This window comes from Sitophilus oryzae, unplaced genomic scaffold (assembly GCF_002938485.1).
Source record: "Sitophilus oryzae breed Bouriz unplaced genomic scaffold, Soryzae_2.0 scaffold_496_pilon_pilon, whole genome shotgun sequence".
NCBI classification, from domain to species: domain Eukaryota; kingdom Metazoa; phylum Arthropoda; class Insecta; order Coleoptera; family Curculionidae; genus Sitophilus; species Sitophilus oryzae.
The window spans coordinates 938014-954688 of NW_022147080.1; the positions used below are offsets into that span (position 1 = coordinate 938014).

Below are 16675 nucleotides of genomic sequence, written 5' to 3' on the forward strand. Positions count from 1 at the left end.
GAAATTGATATATAATAATATCATCTTCTAATATTTACATATTTTATGATGGCTACAAAACCATTTTAAATTTATAGAAATACATTGTATTATACTTACCTCTTTACTTATTCTTTTCATAATTTCTTGGGTTGTGATTGGCAGTTCTTTTTTTTTTAATAAAAAAATTGTATTTTCTACACTAACTAGTACAGAAAAAAAAAATTGAAAATTCTGTTTATTTGATAAATATGTACATAAACTAACTTAGTTTAGAACTCTTTAATATATTTTTAACAATTTTTTGTTTAAAAATAGATATTAAACTTATTACAGTTGGGGGTTGGAACCTTTGGTGGTACACAGCAAAATAAAACACTTTTACTTTTACACTGGACGCGCGTTTCGCTAACCATGTTAGCTTCATCAGCAGATGATCAAGACTCTCAAACTTAGTCAGTTTGTGAAACGTGCGTCTAGTGTAAAAAGTGTTTTGGTATATTGTGGTGATTTAGTGTTTTATTTAGATGTTTTAACGTTTTGTAACAAAAAAAATCTAAGTATACTTTATTTTAATTCTGAGCGATAAAAACTTGATTATCATTTTATGAAATCTATATAAATAAATAGTTTTAACATGATATATGATAAAATTTACTATAAGTAAGTATTAATTTAACCAGTCCATAAAATTTAAATGATCTACGACAGAAGCAATAATTGATTATAATAAGTTCCATCCCTATTATTCTTCGACAATATTATCAAATAAAAGAAAAATCTCTTTAAAATGAACCTTTTCTGCAATTGTTATACAAAAAAGAACTCGAAGACGCCATTTAGCGCTGGGAAAAGACCACGGGGGCTTAGAATAAGGTAATTTGTCGTTCATTTTTTCGTATTTCCTTTTCATTTCGCAGCCCCAGCCCTCACAAACGGGAACGTTTGAGTTAAATTCGGCTCGTCGCACCACAATAATTAAATAAAGATAAGGCGTCGAGCATTCGCAAGAAATTTCTTTTATCCTCGGTGCTGAAGGGAAAACCCAAATCGGAAAATAAAAGTTTCCTTCTGGGGGTGCTGCGAGAAAAATAAGAAATGTTTGGGAGTGGCAAATTTGGTTATGTCCCCTTTTATATACTGCTAATTTTCTTTACTTTATACAAATTCGCAGCGAAAGCAGGATGATTTATGAACTGAAAAAAATATTCTAATAGAGATACAGAATGGCATGTTGATAATAATACCGGGCGCGTCTCAGAAGGGGTTCATCCCTATAACTTTTTTATTTTTTCAGATAAAAAACGAGATTTTGTATGTTATATATGACATAAATTAGGATTGATTGACGTATTCAATTGTTTTCGCTCGCTTGATGACTACAACTTTTGATTTTTAAATGGCACACTCGGTATTTTTTTACTTTATTTGATAGAAAATGACACTCTGAATAGAATCACATATCATGTGTCAACTTTTGGCATTTTCGAATATGGCTTATTTGAAATTGCAACATGCGATTCATAACGACAATTTGACTTGAAATACCAAGTGTGTGGTTTCAAATTATTCGTGCTTTTTTGGAATTCCATTTGAATTCCCAAACCAAACCAAAAAAACTTTTTTTTATCACAAATCCAAAAAAACTTTTTTCGTCATAAAAAATGTTTTTCCAAAGCTTCTGGATAAAAATTAGTGTTTTTAACACAGAGTGTTAATCACTCTAGATTGAAATTTAAAAAACAATTTTGTTTTAGGCAAAAATGTCAAAAGTTGACATGATATGTCAATCTATTCAGAGTGTCATTTTCTATCGAATAAAGTAAAAAAAAATACCGAGGGTACTTTTACCACCAAATTACTACTGTTTGGTGTTAACTGTTTGGTACTAACATACCAAATCTCTTTTTTTTATCTGCAAAAATAAAAAAGTTATAGGGGTGTGCCACTTTTGAGACGCATCCGGTATATAATTTTTACAATCTATTAAGGTATGGTACACACTTTTTTAGCAGGACGTTCCTTTTCTTTAACTATCTACTGCAGACAGTTTACAAATATGTTTTCAAAAATATATTTTTTAAATATACAGGGTGTGCTAAAAAGTTCGCAGTATAATATTTTTAATTTTTATTATTGAGTTGGTGAACAAAAAAAGTTTGTGGGCTATTTCTTCAGCATACCCAGTAACAAGAAAATATTCTGACATATTTATGGAGTGCGACAACCTGTTATAGCCACAAATTTCATAAATCCTCGTTACAAAAAGTTTGGTTGCGATAAATTATAAAAAAAGTTACAGAGAAAATTTGTTAAGAATTTTATGAGATGCAGAATTTCGTGTAATTTGAAGTTCAATATATTTTGTTCTAATAGCCCGATTTTAATGATTTTTTAAGCAATTTGTAGATAAATTATTTGACTATTTGACCTCTTTTCAAATTAAATATTAAAGTTTATTTATATATTAATTATATATTATTAAGTTCTGATCTGTCTATTATACAAGGGAAAGCAAGATGTTGCTATTTTGGCGGAAGTTTAAAACAACCTGTGGAATGGAAATAGTTTGTTTTTTAGTTCATCTCAATACCTTTTATGAAGAAGAAAGTAAAGGCATTAAAAACATGCCTTTGTCTCTAGTCCTCATTTACATACAATTAAAAGGTTTTGTTTTTCTTAGGGTATTTTCAAATGGGTTAGAGTTAATAGAAATAATACAAATATAGATAAAAACAATAAAATTCTATTTATAACTGTCAAAATATTTTTACAAAACAAAGTGCAACTGGATTGTTCGACGAATATTTTTATACAAAAATTCGTAGTGCTAAATTGGACACTGGATCTTCCTCATTTCTTCCTAAAACTTATTTATTATTTTAATATTTTAGTACCATAAAACAGTCAAGTACAATTTAAAATTAAGTACAATAGTTTTAGCCGTTAACAATTTGACAAAGATTATCAAGAGATAAAAGCAAAACATTTCTACAGTGTGATCATCCAGTGTTGTAAAAAAGTTTCACAGAGGGTGCTCTAGTAGAGAATTTTATTTCAATCCTTTTCTAAAACCGACGATTTCACAAAACTGACTTTTACAGAGAAAACTGATTTAATGTTGCCAAATTCCATGTTAAAGAACCAAAAAATGTTCTATGAGTTATTATTTGGATCTGTTAAATTCAATTACAATTTAGCACGTGTTTAGGACTTGGTATTCACAACAGATTAAGTTGATTACTAAAAAATTCCTATAAAATAAACGTCATCGTTTTTTTCCTAACCCTTCAGTTATTTTCACAGTAAATAACGGTCGCAGGTTCTAGAAATTTTTCTTAATATGAAATCTAATACAGAGCTTTTTCGCAAGACTGGACCACCCTGTAAAGTTTCGAACTTAATAAAAACTAGTATTTTTCTAGCTTAATTATTCTAAAACATTTTAATTTTAAATAACCTAACTAATAAGGGTATATGTACATATTTACATCTATCACATTGGTTTAAACCTAACACCTATTATTATACAATTCATATTTTTAAAACGGTACATTTAGTTTTTTTTGGATTATTAAATACATTTGTCATGGTAATCATTAATTATTATTGTTATTGCCAAACTTTACAAAACATTAAATCTAAATTATTTATTGGTAATTATCCATCTAGTTCGTAGTATGTGTAAAATATTAAATGCAAACATTTAGGTTCAGCGCATATTTCATTGCCAATGCAGATCTGAAATTATTGGTTAAAATATGTGTTATAGAATTTTATTTTTTATACAGGGTGGTCCGAATTGTATTCGGGAACCTTAGCAACATCTTCTGCAGATAAAAATCAGAAAAAAAATTCGTATACATTTATATTCTAAAATACTTCGTAACGGAGACACAAGGTACAGAAGTTTCATTTCTTACTTGTTTGATGTTTTCCAAATAATTTCTAAGTTAGCGTCGCAGTTTGGATAAAAATTGGTGTCTAGGCGTTTTTTGGCATGAGGAATTTGATTTCGGTGTTAATATGGTTTGGTGCTTATAGGGGGCACCACTTATATGGTTTTTTCTGATTTGAAGAGTAATACATTTTCTTCTGTACCTGTATTAAACTACTTAATAAAAATGTACATTTAGGCCGTTTTTTATGCAAAAAAAAGTATTTGTGTAAAAATCGCTACGAGCAACCGTTCTCAATATATTTGAACTGTAATTATCAATACATGTCATCATTGACATAAAATAAACATGTTGATTAAATAGTTATTTGACTGATATTACAAATTTGGGATCTTTTTATTTTTCTAAATCAATTATAAATTTATTAAACTGTTTCTGTTGAACATTTGGTATAAAAAAACATTTCCAAATTTATTACTTCAGTCTAATAACTACTGAGTCAACATTATTTATTATTTTTGTCACTGATGAAATGTATTGATCTTTTCCATTCCAAGAAGATTTTGAGAACTATTACTCGTAGCGATTTTTACCAAGAGATCTTTTTTAAAAATAAAAAACACCAGAAGTGTATACTTTTTCACTCAGTAGTGTAATATACGTACGGACAAAAAATGATTACTCTTCAAAACAGTAAAAAACATGTAGGTGGCGCCCCCTACAAGTAGGAGCCATATTGGCATCGAAATCAAATTTCTCAAATCAAAAAATAGCCAGACACCAATTTTCTCCCAAATATGGACCTTAACTCAGAAATTATTTAGAAAAAAAAAACGAAATAATAATATAATAATGAAACTTCTACACCCTGTTTATCCAAACCAAAGCTATTCTAGAACATGATTTTATAGAAACATTTTATCTAATTTTTATCTGCAGAATTCTTGGTTGAAGTTTCCCAATCACAATAATTTGGACCAACTTGTATATCACTATTAATTCAACATTATTGTTAAACTACCAAATATGCAAATAAACCATAAGCATGTTCAGATAATAGACTAACAAATACAGGGTGGCCCATCGAAAACGTTCCGCAATGCATAACGGCCAAGGTATATTTTTTTTCAAAAAATCCAAAAACACGTCAATTTTGTTTGTGAGGGGGACAACTTTTGCCCCAAAAATGATTGCAAAATCTTCAACCCTCTAAGCGGGAGTGTCATCCCCCAACTTTTTTCAAATGGGAAGGGGGGTCAAGTGGTTTGAAAAATTTATTTAAACATTTATCAGAGTAAATGATAAGGATACATTATTTCGACGAATTTGAGGTTTTTTCTTATTATTTCTAGATGTTTACGCATTTTTTCACTTGCCGCAAGGTTGAACGATCAGGTGCGGTATTTGCTAGATAGCTGTTCTGTGTCTTGTGCGTTGAAGTTCTTCTCAATATCGTTAAACTTCTTAACAATTATGGTGTACTCACTTGCAGAAAAATTAGAAATAATCGAACTTTATTTTAATAATAATGAATGTATCGGGTTGCGCACATATTCAACGAACGCTATACTGACAAACACTTTTTTGTGGCAAAATTGTTCGCGAGTTAGTAGCAAAATTTCGCGAAACTCTGTGGTTCCGTTATGAATAAAAAGAGGTAGAACCTGTAGTAAACGAAGCTATGGAGGTATTCGTATTGGGCCAAGTTGCCATGGATAGTACGCTGAGTACAAGAAAATTAGCCAATGAGACCGGCGTGAATCGTACAAGTGTCCAAAGGATATTAAAAAAAACACAAGTTCCACCCGTACAAAATTCAGTTGGTACAAGAACTCAACGCAGACGATTTTGATTGTCGCTTGCAATTTTGTGAAACTATGAGTGAAAGGAGTGGCGAATGATAATAATTTCCTATTTAATGTGTGTTTTTCGGATGAGTGTACTTTCTTTTTAAACGGTGTAGTTTATCGGCATAACTGTCGGTACTGGGCTCAGGTTTTTTTCACGAGGTGCACACACAAAACCCTCAGAAATTGAACGGGTGGGCTGGTATTTTTGGAAATTCTATTGTGGGTTAGGTTAGGTTAGGTTAGTTAGTTTAACGATATTGAAAGAACTTCAACGCACAAGTCACAGAACAGCTATCTAGCAACCTGATCATGAACCTTGTGGCAAGTGAAAAAATGCGTAAACATCTAAAAATAATAAGAAAAAACAGCAAATTGGTCGAAAGAATTTATCTTTATAATTTACTCTGATAAATGTTTAAATAAACTTTTCAAATTTCAATCCACCATTTTTTCTAAATGACTCGACCGATTTTCAAAAACGAAACGGAGAACTATAGAGAATAGAAAGCTCTTTCCAATGCGGCGCCACTTGACCCCCCTTCTCATTTAAAAAAAGTTGGAGGATGACACCCCCGCTTAGAGGGTTGAAGATTATGCAATCATTTTTGGGGCAAAAGTTGTCCCCCTCACAAACAAAATTGACGTGTTTTTGGATTTTTTGAAAAAAAAATACCCTAGCCGTTATACCTTGCGGAACGTTTTCGATGGGCCACCCTGTATATATTAACTTGTTTTAACTCAACATATGAAAATAACTCAAAATATAAACACTCCGTTTGTATATTTACAGATTTCTAGATTCTAGCATTTTTTTGTTTACCTATGGTTTGTATATCTTGGGTATGGTAAGATTTGTCTATTTATACTCTGTGTATAAAGCACTAAAGACCTTTTAGTTATTATTAGTTTGTAATAAAAATTATCCTATCATACTAAAATATAGATCATACCAAATCAACTTTTAGTGACGTGTTTAAGCTTGACGGGCACAGCATTGCCCACTTTTACATATTTTTTTTAATCAAAATATTTTAGGGAACAAAAATAAATTAATTATAAATATATAAACCATTATTATTTACATCAACAAAACTCACTTCCTTAACAGGACTTAAGAGATATTATAAAGATAAAGGGCCATTACTACCGATTTCCAGTACAAAATATTCTAATAAGGTTGCGATAAATTTTTTGAAACGGCTATTAACCTATTTTGTACACTTCGCACTAAAAGAGCAGAAAAAGAACAATGTTCGACTGCAAGGTTTGCTAGTAAAATTGTTTAAGCTTAAATATATCACAACACAATTCATTTAAACTAAAAACTCGTAATACAAAACTAAAGTGTCAAAACGAATGTCAGGAAATAAATAAATCAATGTGCCAACTTGACATTTTTTACAGCAGAGCTACCACTTGAATACCCAGCGGGAAATTTAAATGCCAGTTAGTTATTCCAAACCAACCCAACCTGGCACCAAATATGTCCATGGTTGGCAACAATGAATTTAAAAATGGCGCCCTCGATTACGTAACTAAAAGTTTAATTGGTATCGCTTATAAAATTGATATACTATCACACAACCAAATAAAATTTTTATATAAATTATTATTAAACTTATTTTTTGGAGTTTTGTTAAAAATGATGTACCTACCTAAATTTATTTAAAAGTTTTTATATACAAAATCAATAAAAGACGTCTGTCGCTAAATAAACACTAAACATCTGAAATAATAAAAAAAAACTCTTTTGTAGGCAATTTTACACAAAACCTAACATAACAAAATATATTGCCAAATACACGCAGACTCCACCGAAAAAAACTATACTGAAGAAAAAGAACTTTGTGCTGAAACTGTATTTAAAAAAGTGTTATTTTATTTACGAAACTTTTAAAAGTCGAACGTTTTTATGGGAGTAAAATTCGAGGCTCAGCTTTAAAAGCTATTTGCCGTAGAGCTAAGTAATTTAGTTTAATTTTGGAGTTATGCCAGTGCTGCAGTAGCTGTTTGCGTTATAACGCAACAATCTGTGTAGAAAAATAATTGAGCTGCAAGTTGAAATGCTGTTGTATTTTTCAAAGTTCATAATGTTTATTTTTAAACAAATAGGTAATATATTTTCTAGTAAATTAAATAAATAGGAAGAATGATATTTTTAAGTTAATTTAATAATGAAATGAAAATAAAATAAAAGAGTTTCGGACTTTCATTATCTTTGTTTATTTTTACTTACACAACGTTTCGGTCAAAAGTATCACTGACCGATCTCTGAGAAGCGATGAATCCATTAGCACTACATTATACAGGGTTGTTCACCACATACGACACGGAGTATTGTAGCTAAACGATTAGATTTTTACAAATTGTAAGTTTTGGGTTCGTTGAAGGACTATTAGAGCTACAAATTAAAAATATTTTTACAAGATACAGAGTGTCCCAAATAAATAAAAAATATCAAAGTTGTATTTTTTTAAATGGAACACCCTATATATTATTACATTTTTAGTTTCTACGATTAAAATAAAGGCTTCATTTCTCCGAGGGTATCAAAGTTTTTAATACTAAATATTTACTGAAGTTTATTTATTGATCAGTTATTGTATTGCAATAATAAAAACTTTACTACCTTATACAGAGTGTCTAAAAATTTATTTTAAATAATTACTAGCTTTAAACGGCAATAACTTGTTTAATTTAAATGGAACACCCTGTATATTTTATGAGAATCAGATGCACAATTTAATTGTCTATCAAATTGTATTATACCACTTCTTACCTATTCCTACAAGTTTTCGTAGAAAATGCATTTTCTTATAATTTAGACCTCATTTATCAATATACCCATGGAATATTGACATTTTAGATTGTTTTTAAAACAACAAATGTACAAACTGTACAGGCTAGTAATACCATCGTTTTTAGTAAAACGATAATATTACTAGCCCATTTGTATGCAAAAAGAAAACTATTTAAATCTTTATAAAAGAGTATACCATTAATTAAATATACCACCAGTATTTCCGCCCAAATACTAATTAACTACATACTTAATTGTGTTCGTTAATAAATTATTCTAAATAAATGTGGATTTGAATCAGAAATCAATATATTAATAAGTTATGAAATGAACGTCTCTGTTGTTATAAATAAGCATTTGTCAAAAAATTAAATATCATTTTTAAGGTGTTACTTTTTACCACACTGTCTAATACACATACATAATTCAGTTTTTTAGTATTTGGAGCAATTATTATTAATCAACGCAAACAGTCAATTAATGTAGTTTGAATACTGGAATCATATTAACTGGTCCTCCTTAACAAATATTTTAACAGTTATTTATTTATTTTTTAATGAAATAAACAAACTATATCGACTATATTAGTATCTGTACTCTTTAAAAATTTGGTACATCTTTAAAAATAATCTAAAATGTCAGTATTCCATGGGTATATTGATAAATGAGTTCTAAGTTACAAGAAAATGCATTTTCTACGGAAACTTGAAGAGATAGGTAAAAAATGGTATAATACAATTTGATAGACAATTAAATTGTGCATCTGATTCTCATAAAATATACAGGGTGTTCCATTTAAATTAAACAAGTTATTGCCGTTTAAAGCTAGTAATTATTTAAAATAAATTTTTAGACACTCTGTATAAGGTAGTAAAGTTCTTATTATTGCAACACAATAACTGATCAATAAATAAACTTCAGTAAATATTTAGTATTAAAAACTTTGATACCCTCGGGGAAATGAAGCCTTAAAATTTATACTGCAATTTCACAAAATTGAAAATATTTAAAAAACGGTAAGGTTTAAGTGTAATAAACCTTAATCAAATTTACCTTTATTTTAATCGTAGAAACTAAAAATGTAATAATATATAGGGTGTTCCATTTAAAAAAATACAACTTTGATATTTTTTTATTTATTTGGGACACTCTGTACCTTGTAAAAATATTTTCAATTGTAGCTGTAATAGTCCTCCAACAACCCAAAACTTACAATTTGTAAAAATCGAGTCGTTTAGTTACAATACTCCGTGTCGTATGTGGTGAACACACACATATACACACACACAACCCTGTATAGAAAACCCACGCATATAGGACAATATTTAAATTCTCAATCGAAAGATATTCGAAAAAATTATCAGGACTTACAACCGAAAAATGAAATATTTTCCTTTATTTAAGAAAGAACAATATTCGGATTATCACGGGGTTTTTAATAGGACACTGTCTCCTCAATCAACTCCTCGGTAGATTGAAGCTAAGAAACAACGGCAAATGCAGATTCATTGGGGAAAATAGGGGAAAAACCTGAACACCTCATCACTGAGTGCGCTGTGGGCGAGACGACAAACGTAGTAAACTTTGGTACGACTGATATCGGAGATGGAGATCTAACCTCTGTAAAACCGTCTTAGATGGTGGCTTATGTCAAAGTCGTCAGACTCTTTCATATAATCGACAATCTACATTTTCTCAGTCGAACCATTCTGAACCAAATAAGGTACAGTTAAAACATTATGTCAAAGAACAATCACTATGTGCAGCGACCAAGAATCTCTGAAAATAAACTAAGTAATATTAAAATGGATTTGCTTCAGAATGGTTAGTCTACAAAATCCATCGTCAAGATTATATCCATTTGCAGGTCTGACTCGTTGGTGCGCCAGCCTGAAGAGGATGCTCTATCTCTCTTTCTCTCTTGACGATTCCATATTTGAAAGGAACGTCGGGTTAGATCAGGCGAATAGCCAAGCAGTACAAAATTAAAACCAAATTGAAACTTAAGAACTCTAAGAAGTGTCTTAACAAAATCAAAGGAGTGCGTACGCTCACTGCAGTATATACGGGCCACTGCCGGCTGAGATCACACCTACAGAGGATGGGTCTGGTGGAAGACGCCGAATGCCGACTCTGTATGGAAGATGACGACACAATGAAGCACGTTATGTGTACCTGCCCCGCTGTGGGCAGGCCCAGGTTTGAAGTGTTTGGCAAACCCACGCTAGGGGACCTATCAGACCTAGGAGACATATCACCCTCGGACAAAACGGCTTATGTTGAAAGGCTGGGTCTTGAGGGTGAACTTTAATGCTCTTTTTCTATTAAAGAGCTTGTATAAACTGAGCCGCGATAGGCCCTTGCGGATGGTCTCACATGGGACCCACTCTTAGTGTAGCATCATCAAAACAAGAGAAAGAGTGCATCTACCAGATATCTCGCGAGTACGGTAAGTCGTATATTGGAGAGACCAAACGTCTTCTAAATGTACAACTTAAAAAACATAAAAACATAAGCAGAGAGGCAAAACAATGAAGTTGGTTATTGCAGATCATGGGAGGACATCATCAAATGATCGGATACCCGGTATGTCCACAAGGTACATTGCTGAAAAAAGCGCAAATTTAAAGAGGCCGTCTAGCAATAATAAAATCTTTAACCATCTAGGAATGGAAACTTCAACAATATGGCAACCAACCAACAATATATATAGCTTGGCTCTAGTAACTAAGGGCTGGCAAAGGTGAGTCTTGGGTCGAGATCTCCGTATATAAGAAGAGTACAATGCGTTTACAATGTACTGAACACAGAGAGAACAGTAAACATGTTGCCAAACGTACGAATTAAACAGAGAAACTGCGCACATTGCTAAGAGACGTGGAAGGGGATATAGCAGATTTGTCGCAGTCTACCGGTCGCTGGTCGACCCAATCAGTTAATCAGTACCTCTGTCAGTACTTAATGTTCTAGGAAAAGGTGTACATCATGCGTTCACCTTCACGAATTAATTGCGTCTCGTCATACTTTATTTATTTTTTTATTAAACCAAACCAAACGAGTCGTTGTAATTTTTCCTATAGCTTAAAAAAATTTAAGTACAAGTTAGAAACACTTGCATTTTTGGTAAAAATAAGTGGAATTGAGTTGGTGTTCGACAACGGTGACGCTATTAGAACTCAAAATGAATCGATATCTTAAAATCTATTAAAAATAATTGATTGTAGTTTTTTCAAAAACTTTCTTAACATTTCTGCTATATTTTCTTCGCATACAGTGAAAATCTTTATAAATAAAAAAGTTAGGCGATTACCTGAAAATTGCTATGCACTAAAATTAAATGGATGGGTTGTTTAACATTTTTGAATGGAAAAAAACAACCTTATCGAATTTTTTTTCTTATTTAAACATATTGTAAAACATCCGATATTCAAAATAAAAAAAAGTTTCAATATCTAAAGTGGTTCTTAAGTTATGGCGTGTTATATGTTAAAAAGAGTTTTTAAATTATCCCGATTACTGACGTTTTATCGTTATAAAAAAATGGATACTCTAACGATATCTTTATAATTCCATTTCAGATGCTCAGAAACATATCTAATGATTTTATCTAATTATCTTTTCGAAAAAAAAGTCGTTTAAAAATAAGCGGTTTCCGATCGTGATTTTACTTTACTTGATAGGGAAAGGCGTACCGGCAACGCCGCAACAGCACACCGTCGCATTTCTGTCACTCCGACTTAATAAGATCCCTATGCGATTTACTTCAACACATATAAGTACCGACCCAAAAGTAACAATTGCCAGCACGGTATAAGCTTAGTAGTTTTAGGATTTAGATTAGTTCACACTCGATAACAGTTTTAACCGAAACGTTGTGTAATTCAACTAAATAAAAACCATTCAAGTCCAAAATTTGTTTGGTTTGAATACTGAATAATTGTCCACCACATTCAAACTAACGATTGAGTTAAACAATTAAAAATAAACGTGAGCTTTTTCGTTATTGTTTGAGCAATTTTTCATTTATTATTTTGATTCTCTATTAATACTACAACAATATCTACGATTATGGCTTAAGAAATATGCGCTGGAAATTCACGAGGATAAGTATACAATAGACACATTTAACAAAGTCTCTTCAAGTCCAAATCGTCCGAAATCCGCAAGACTCACTTACATAAATCACACCAGAGTCATCGTAACACAATCCTCGAAATGGAGAACATCAGACAGAGGAAGAGATTCAAGTTGGAGACTCTCTTCATCCATGTGGCATTGTTTCCATGATGCTCTGTAACAAAACAAAAGTTTCTTTTAAAACTTTGAAACCCTCGAACGTATAACCAGATATTTACATATATTTGGGTATTTACATAAATTTTATTACTAAGCTGAGAATTTAAGTTTTATGAAAGTTTTACAGGTTGTAAAAAGTAGTGCTTTAGTGGGCGATACTACAGATAAAACTCGAGAGGTGCGACTCGGCCTCGCCAATCGAGGGTTTGCGTACAAATTTGTAGATACATATTATAAATAGACTTTAAATAAAGCCTATATTTTTATAGTTTAATTACATATGTATAGTTTTCAGACATTTCCCCATACTGGTAGTATGGGGAAATGTACGTGCCAAATTTCATAGTTCTAGGTCAACGGAAAACGCTTTTGCTTCTTAAAATATTTTGATTTTGAATTTATTTTGTATGAACTGTTAATAGTATTTTCAGTAATTTAATGAAAATAAAACCTTAAAGAAAGATATTATTACACTATTTGTCGACGATAATATTATATATTGAATCAGCATTTCTATCTTTAAAATGTTATGGAATAGTCGGGAAAACACTATTTGTAATAAATTAAAATAATAATTTTGAACATATAAATAATTTCTTATATCACATAAACGTGAAAAACAATGCAAGATCGCAAAAGACTTGCATACTTGGTCTTGATATTGCAGAAGTCTTGCACAAAAAATAAGACCAAGTCCAAGACCGCAAGACTAGTCCCACTCATCACTATACAGGGTGAGTCTTAAATAAAAGCAAATCTTTTCAGGGCTGGTAGATCTCGACAAAAGAAACATATTTTCTTCAAAATAACCGAGTTATTTTACTTTGAAAATTTTGAAAACGATTGGATTATTTTTTGTTTCCTCTCGTTAAATTTAATCTACTACCTAAGTTGCCATATTACCAAAAGACTTAAAACTAACTAAAAACTAAAAAAAAAAATCAAAAAAATCTAAATAATTCTGATTCTGGGGTCGAAATATACTAACCCTAAAAATATTTTCAGTGATTTAAGACTCATCCTATATAAAAATTAATTAAACGGTACTCAAAATTGCAAATTTGTATTGATTAAGAGTTTGTAGCATTTTATTTAAAATTTACACAATTTAAACAAATGTACAGAATTATTTTATTTAAACAATTCAAGTTTAAGTCCTCGCACCGAGATGGCATTATAAGTATTGTTATTATCTTTTATTTTTTCTACAAGTTTATTTCTGGCTAGTTATTTCAGTCCGGTCGAAGTTGTTCGTCACTTTATTTCTGACGGTATAGGTATATACCTCGTGCCTGTAAAGAAAAGTAAAAAAAGGCGGCAATGAATTGACATTATTTGTTGTAGTACCAGTACTAATGATAGAAAAAGAAAACAAGTTTAGATTGGAATGCTCGACTTGCCACCAAAACCTATAATTGTTTTAGGGTGGATACGTTGTACGGGGATCTGGCGCTGCTATAGCGGTTGCCAAGACTTGTCAAAGTCAGAATTTCAAAAATTATAAAATCTTTCAAAATTTAAACTGCCTTCATTGAAAAAATACCGAAAAGTGTTTAAAGGGTCAATTTTCAAAGTAATTATTGCTATCTTGTGAGTTTAATTTAAATTTTATTTACTCAAACTCGTGATAATTTTGAAAAAGTGGCATTAAAAACTTAAAAAGCTGTGTGAACTGTGATCTGCAAAAACCATCGTGGATCGTGTCATAACGTCCGCTTCCAATGTTTCATAGGTATTTCATACTTGTCGTGTTGTTGTCAAAAGAAAATAATAAATTTAAATAAATAATATTTGGTAACAAAATTCCGGAAAAATCCGAACTCCTTCGAAATTATAAAAAGCTTTGAAGAGCGTCCGTTGTAAGAATAGCGCAAAATAGTATTTACATTGTCCTTATGGGCACTTTCCAATCTAAAATTGTTTTATTTATCTATGTTACTAATCTTAGCAGGCTCGCCATTCGTGGGCCCAGAACCGACACTTAGCTAGTTTTCTTTCGTGACCGGGACAATTACTTTTTAAAAAACAACACAGAGACTTGATCAGTTTATTAATATGTTTGGTTGAACAGTACTAACAAAAAGATGAGAAAATATAAATGTAACTTATATTTATAGGCTTCTACTGCTGAGGTAGCAGTGACGTCAAAGGCGGCTGAGATCTCACCTACAGAGGACGGGACTGGTGGAAGACGCCAAATGCCGACTCTGTACTATGAAGCACGTTATGTGTACCTGCCCCGCTGGGAGCAGGACCAGGTTTGAGATGTTTGGCAAACCCATGCTAGACCTATCAGACCTAGGAGACATATCGCCCTCAGACATAACGGCCTATAATAGGAGGCTGGGTCTTGAGGGTGAACTTTGACGCTCTGGTAAATTAGAGCGTGTAGAAACTGAGCCACAATAGGCCCTCGCGGCCTCAGTGGAGGGTCCCCATGGGACCCACTCTTAGTCAATACAAATACTAATCTTAAAAAAAAATCTCTAATACAGTATTGCCAACTATTTTAATCTTTGTTGATAGCGCCGTTTTATAATATTAGTTAATAATTTTGAACAGTAATATATAAATAGTAATTTTAAATAAATAAATTAAACTTTATACTCAATATATAAATCATTTATAAATTCTCATTTATTATATAAATACTAAATAAAGATAAATAAACAAATAAATTTACACCCATATTATTAAGCTTTTTAAAACTCACCAAATAATCTATATTATAAATAACAAACGCGACAAATAAACAAATTTATACTCTCATTAGGTTTTTGCGTAATGTGCGAAAGCTAGCGTTATTATTTACATACATTCAATTATGCGAGAACAAAGTAATTATAATCGCGCGTTTAGAGCTATTAAGCGGCGCGTAATATTGAAAGATAAAGCCTCAAAACAGTCAACGCGAAACGTATTACCTGTCAAGTTTGAGGTTAGGTTTTGCGCGCTTCCCTTCTAGCGGGGCATAATAAATTTGCTGGTTGGGTACTAAATTTGACGTTTCAAAATATTACGCGCAAATCAATACTTCCAAATAAACGCGCGTTCTCAAGAGTCGATTTTAGTTGAACCGTTGACTGAAGAAATCGTCCCATTGCATTGCTGCCAAAAGTCACTAACTTACTTTTTATTACTTCCGAGAAAAATGCATCTAAAGATGAATTGCATTGCATAAAGATGTTATAGTTAGTAACTATTTTGTATTAAAATAAAACATAAATAGCCAGAAATCGTAGTTAATGACTATTGCGATCGATTCTCCGATTCAAAACGTAGTTAGTGATTGAATTTGGTTGTTCGGAAAAATGTTAGTTAGTGACTTTTGGCAGCAATAGGACGAAATAAGAAGATGAGCAACCTTATGGGCAATTTCGTGGCACAAGACCTGTCCGAGATGTAGCTCGCGTTACCGTCAGCCTGTCCGAGATTTAGTTTAGCTCTGAACCGCTGCGCAAAGATAGTCGTTTACAGCGCAGCGGATAAAGAATACTATACCGTAGTTCTTTCAGTCGACGGAATGAGTGGTTGCCGGAGACAGCGTTGCCAGAACTACTGATTAATCCATATATTTACGGATTTTGGGTACAGTACGTTAGTAATATAGATTTTCTATCATTAAACAATTTAATATAATACGCATATATGATTAAACAAAGAACGGCGTCAGACTTAGCTGAAAATGAAGATCGCTGTTATTTCATATATAAGATATTATGGTAAATGTCAATAATTCATCATTTACAAGTCAACTAAACGACTTTTTTCGATCATACGACATATTCAGTATCTATAAAAGAATCTTTATTTTTGTGGTTTATTCTATGTTTGACACGAATAAATTTAGA

The 16675-nt window shown here is 31.5% G+C and overlaps 1 protein-coding gene across 2 annotated transcripts in view; it reads right to left on the reverse strand.

Annotated features, from left to right (window-relative positions):
* Positions 1–2740: 2740 nt before the first annotated feature.
* LOC115886779 overlaps positions 2741–16675 on the reverse strand; it is a 335249-nt gene continuing 321314 nt past the window's right edge. The window contains exons 7-8 of one of the 2 annotated variants that reach the window (XM_030906064.1): positions 12706–12819; positions 2741–2848 (exon numbers count right to left, since the gene is read on the reverse strand). In XM_030906064.1, the coding sequence (XP_030761924.1) occupies positions 12722–12819 (98 nt within the window). In that variant the 3' untranslated portion in view covers positions 2741–2848; positions 12706–12721. Of the gene's footprint in view, positions 2849–12358; positions 12820–16675 lie in introns of those variants that run through there. The other variant, XM_030906063.1, reaches the window with a different exon arrangement.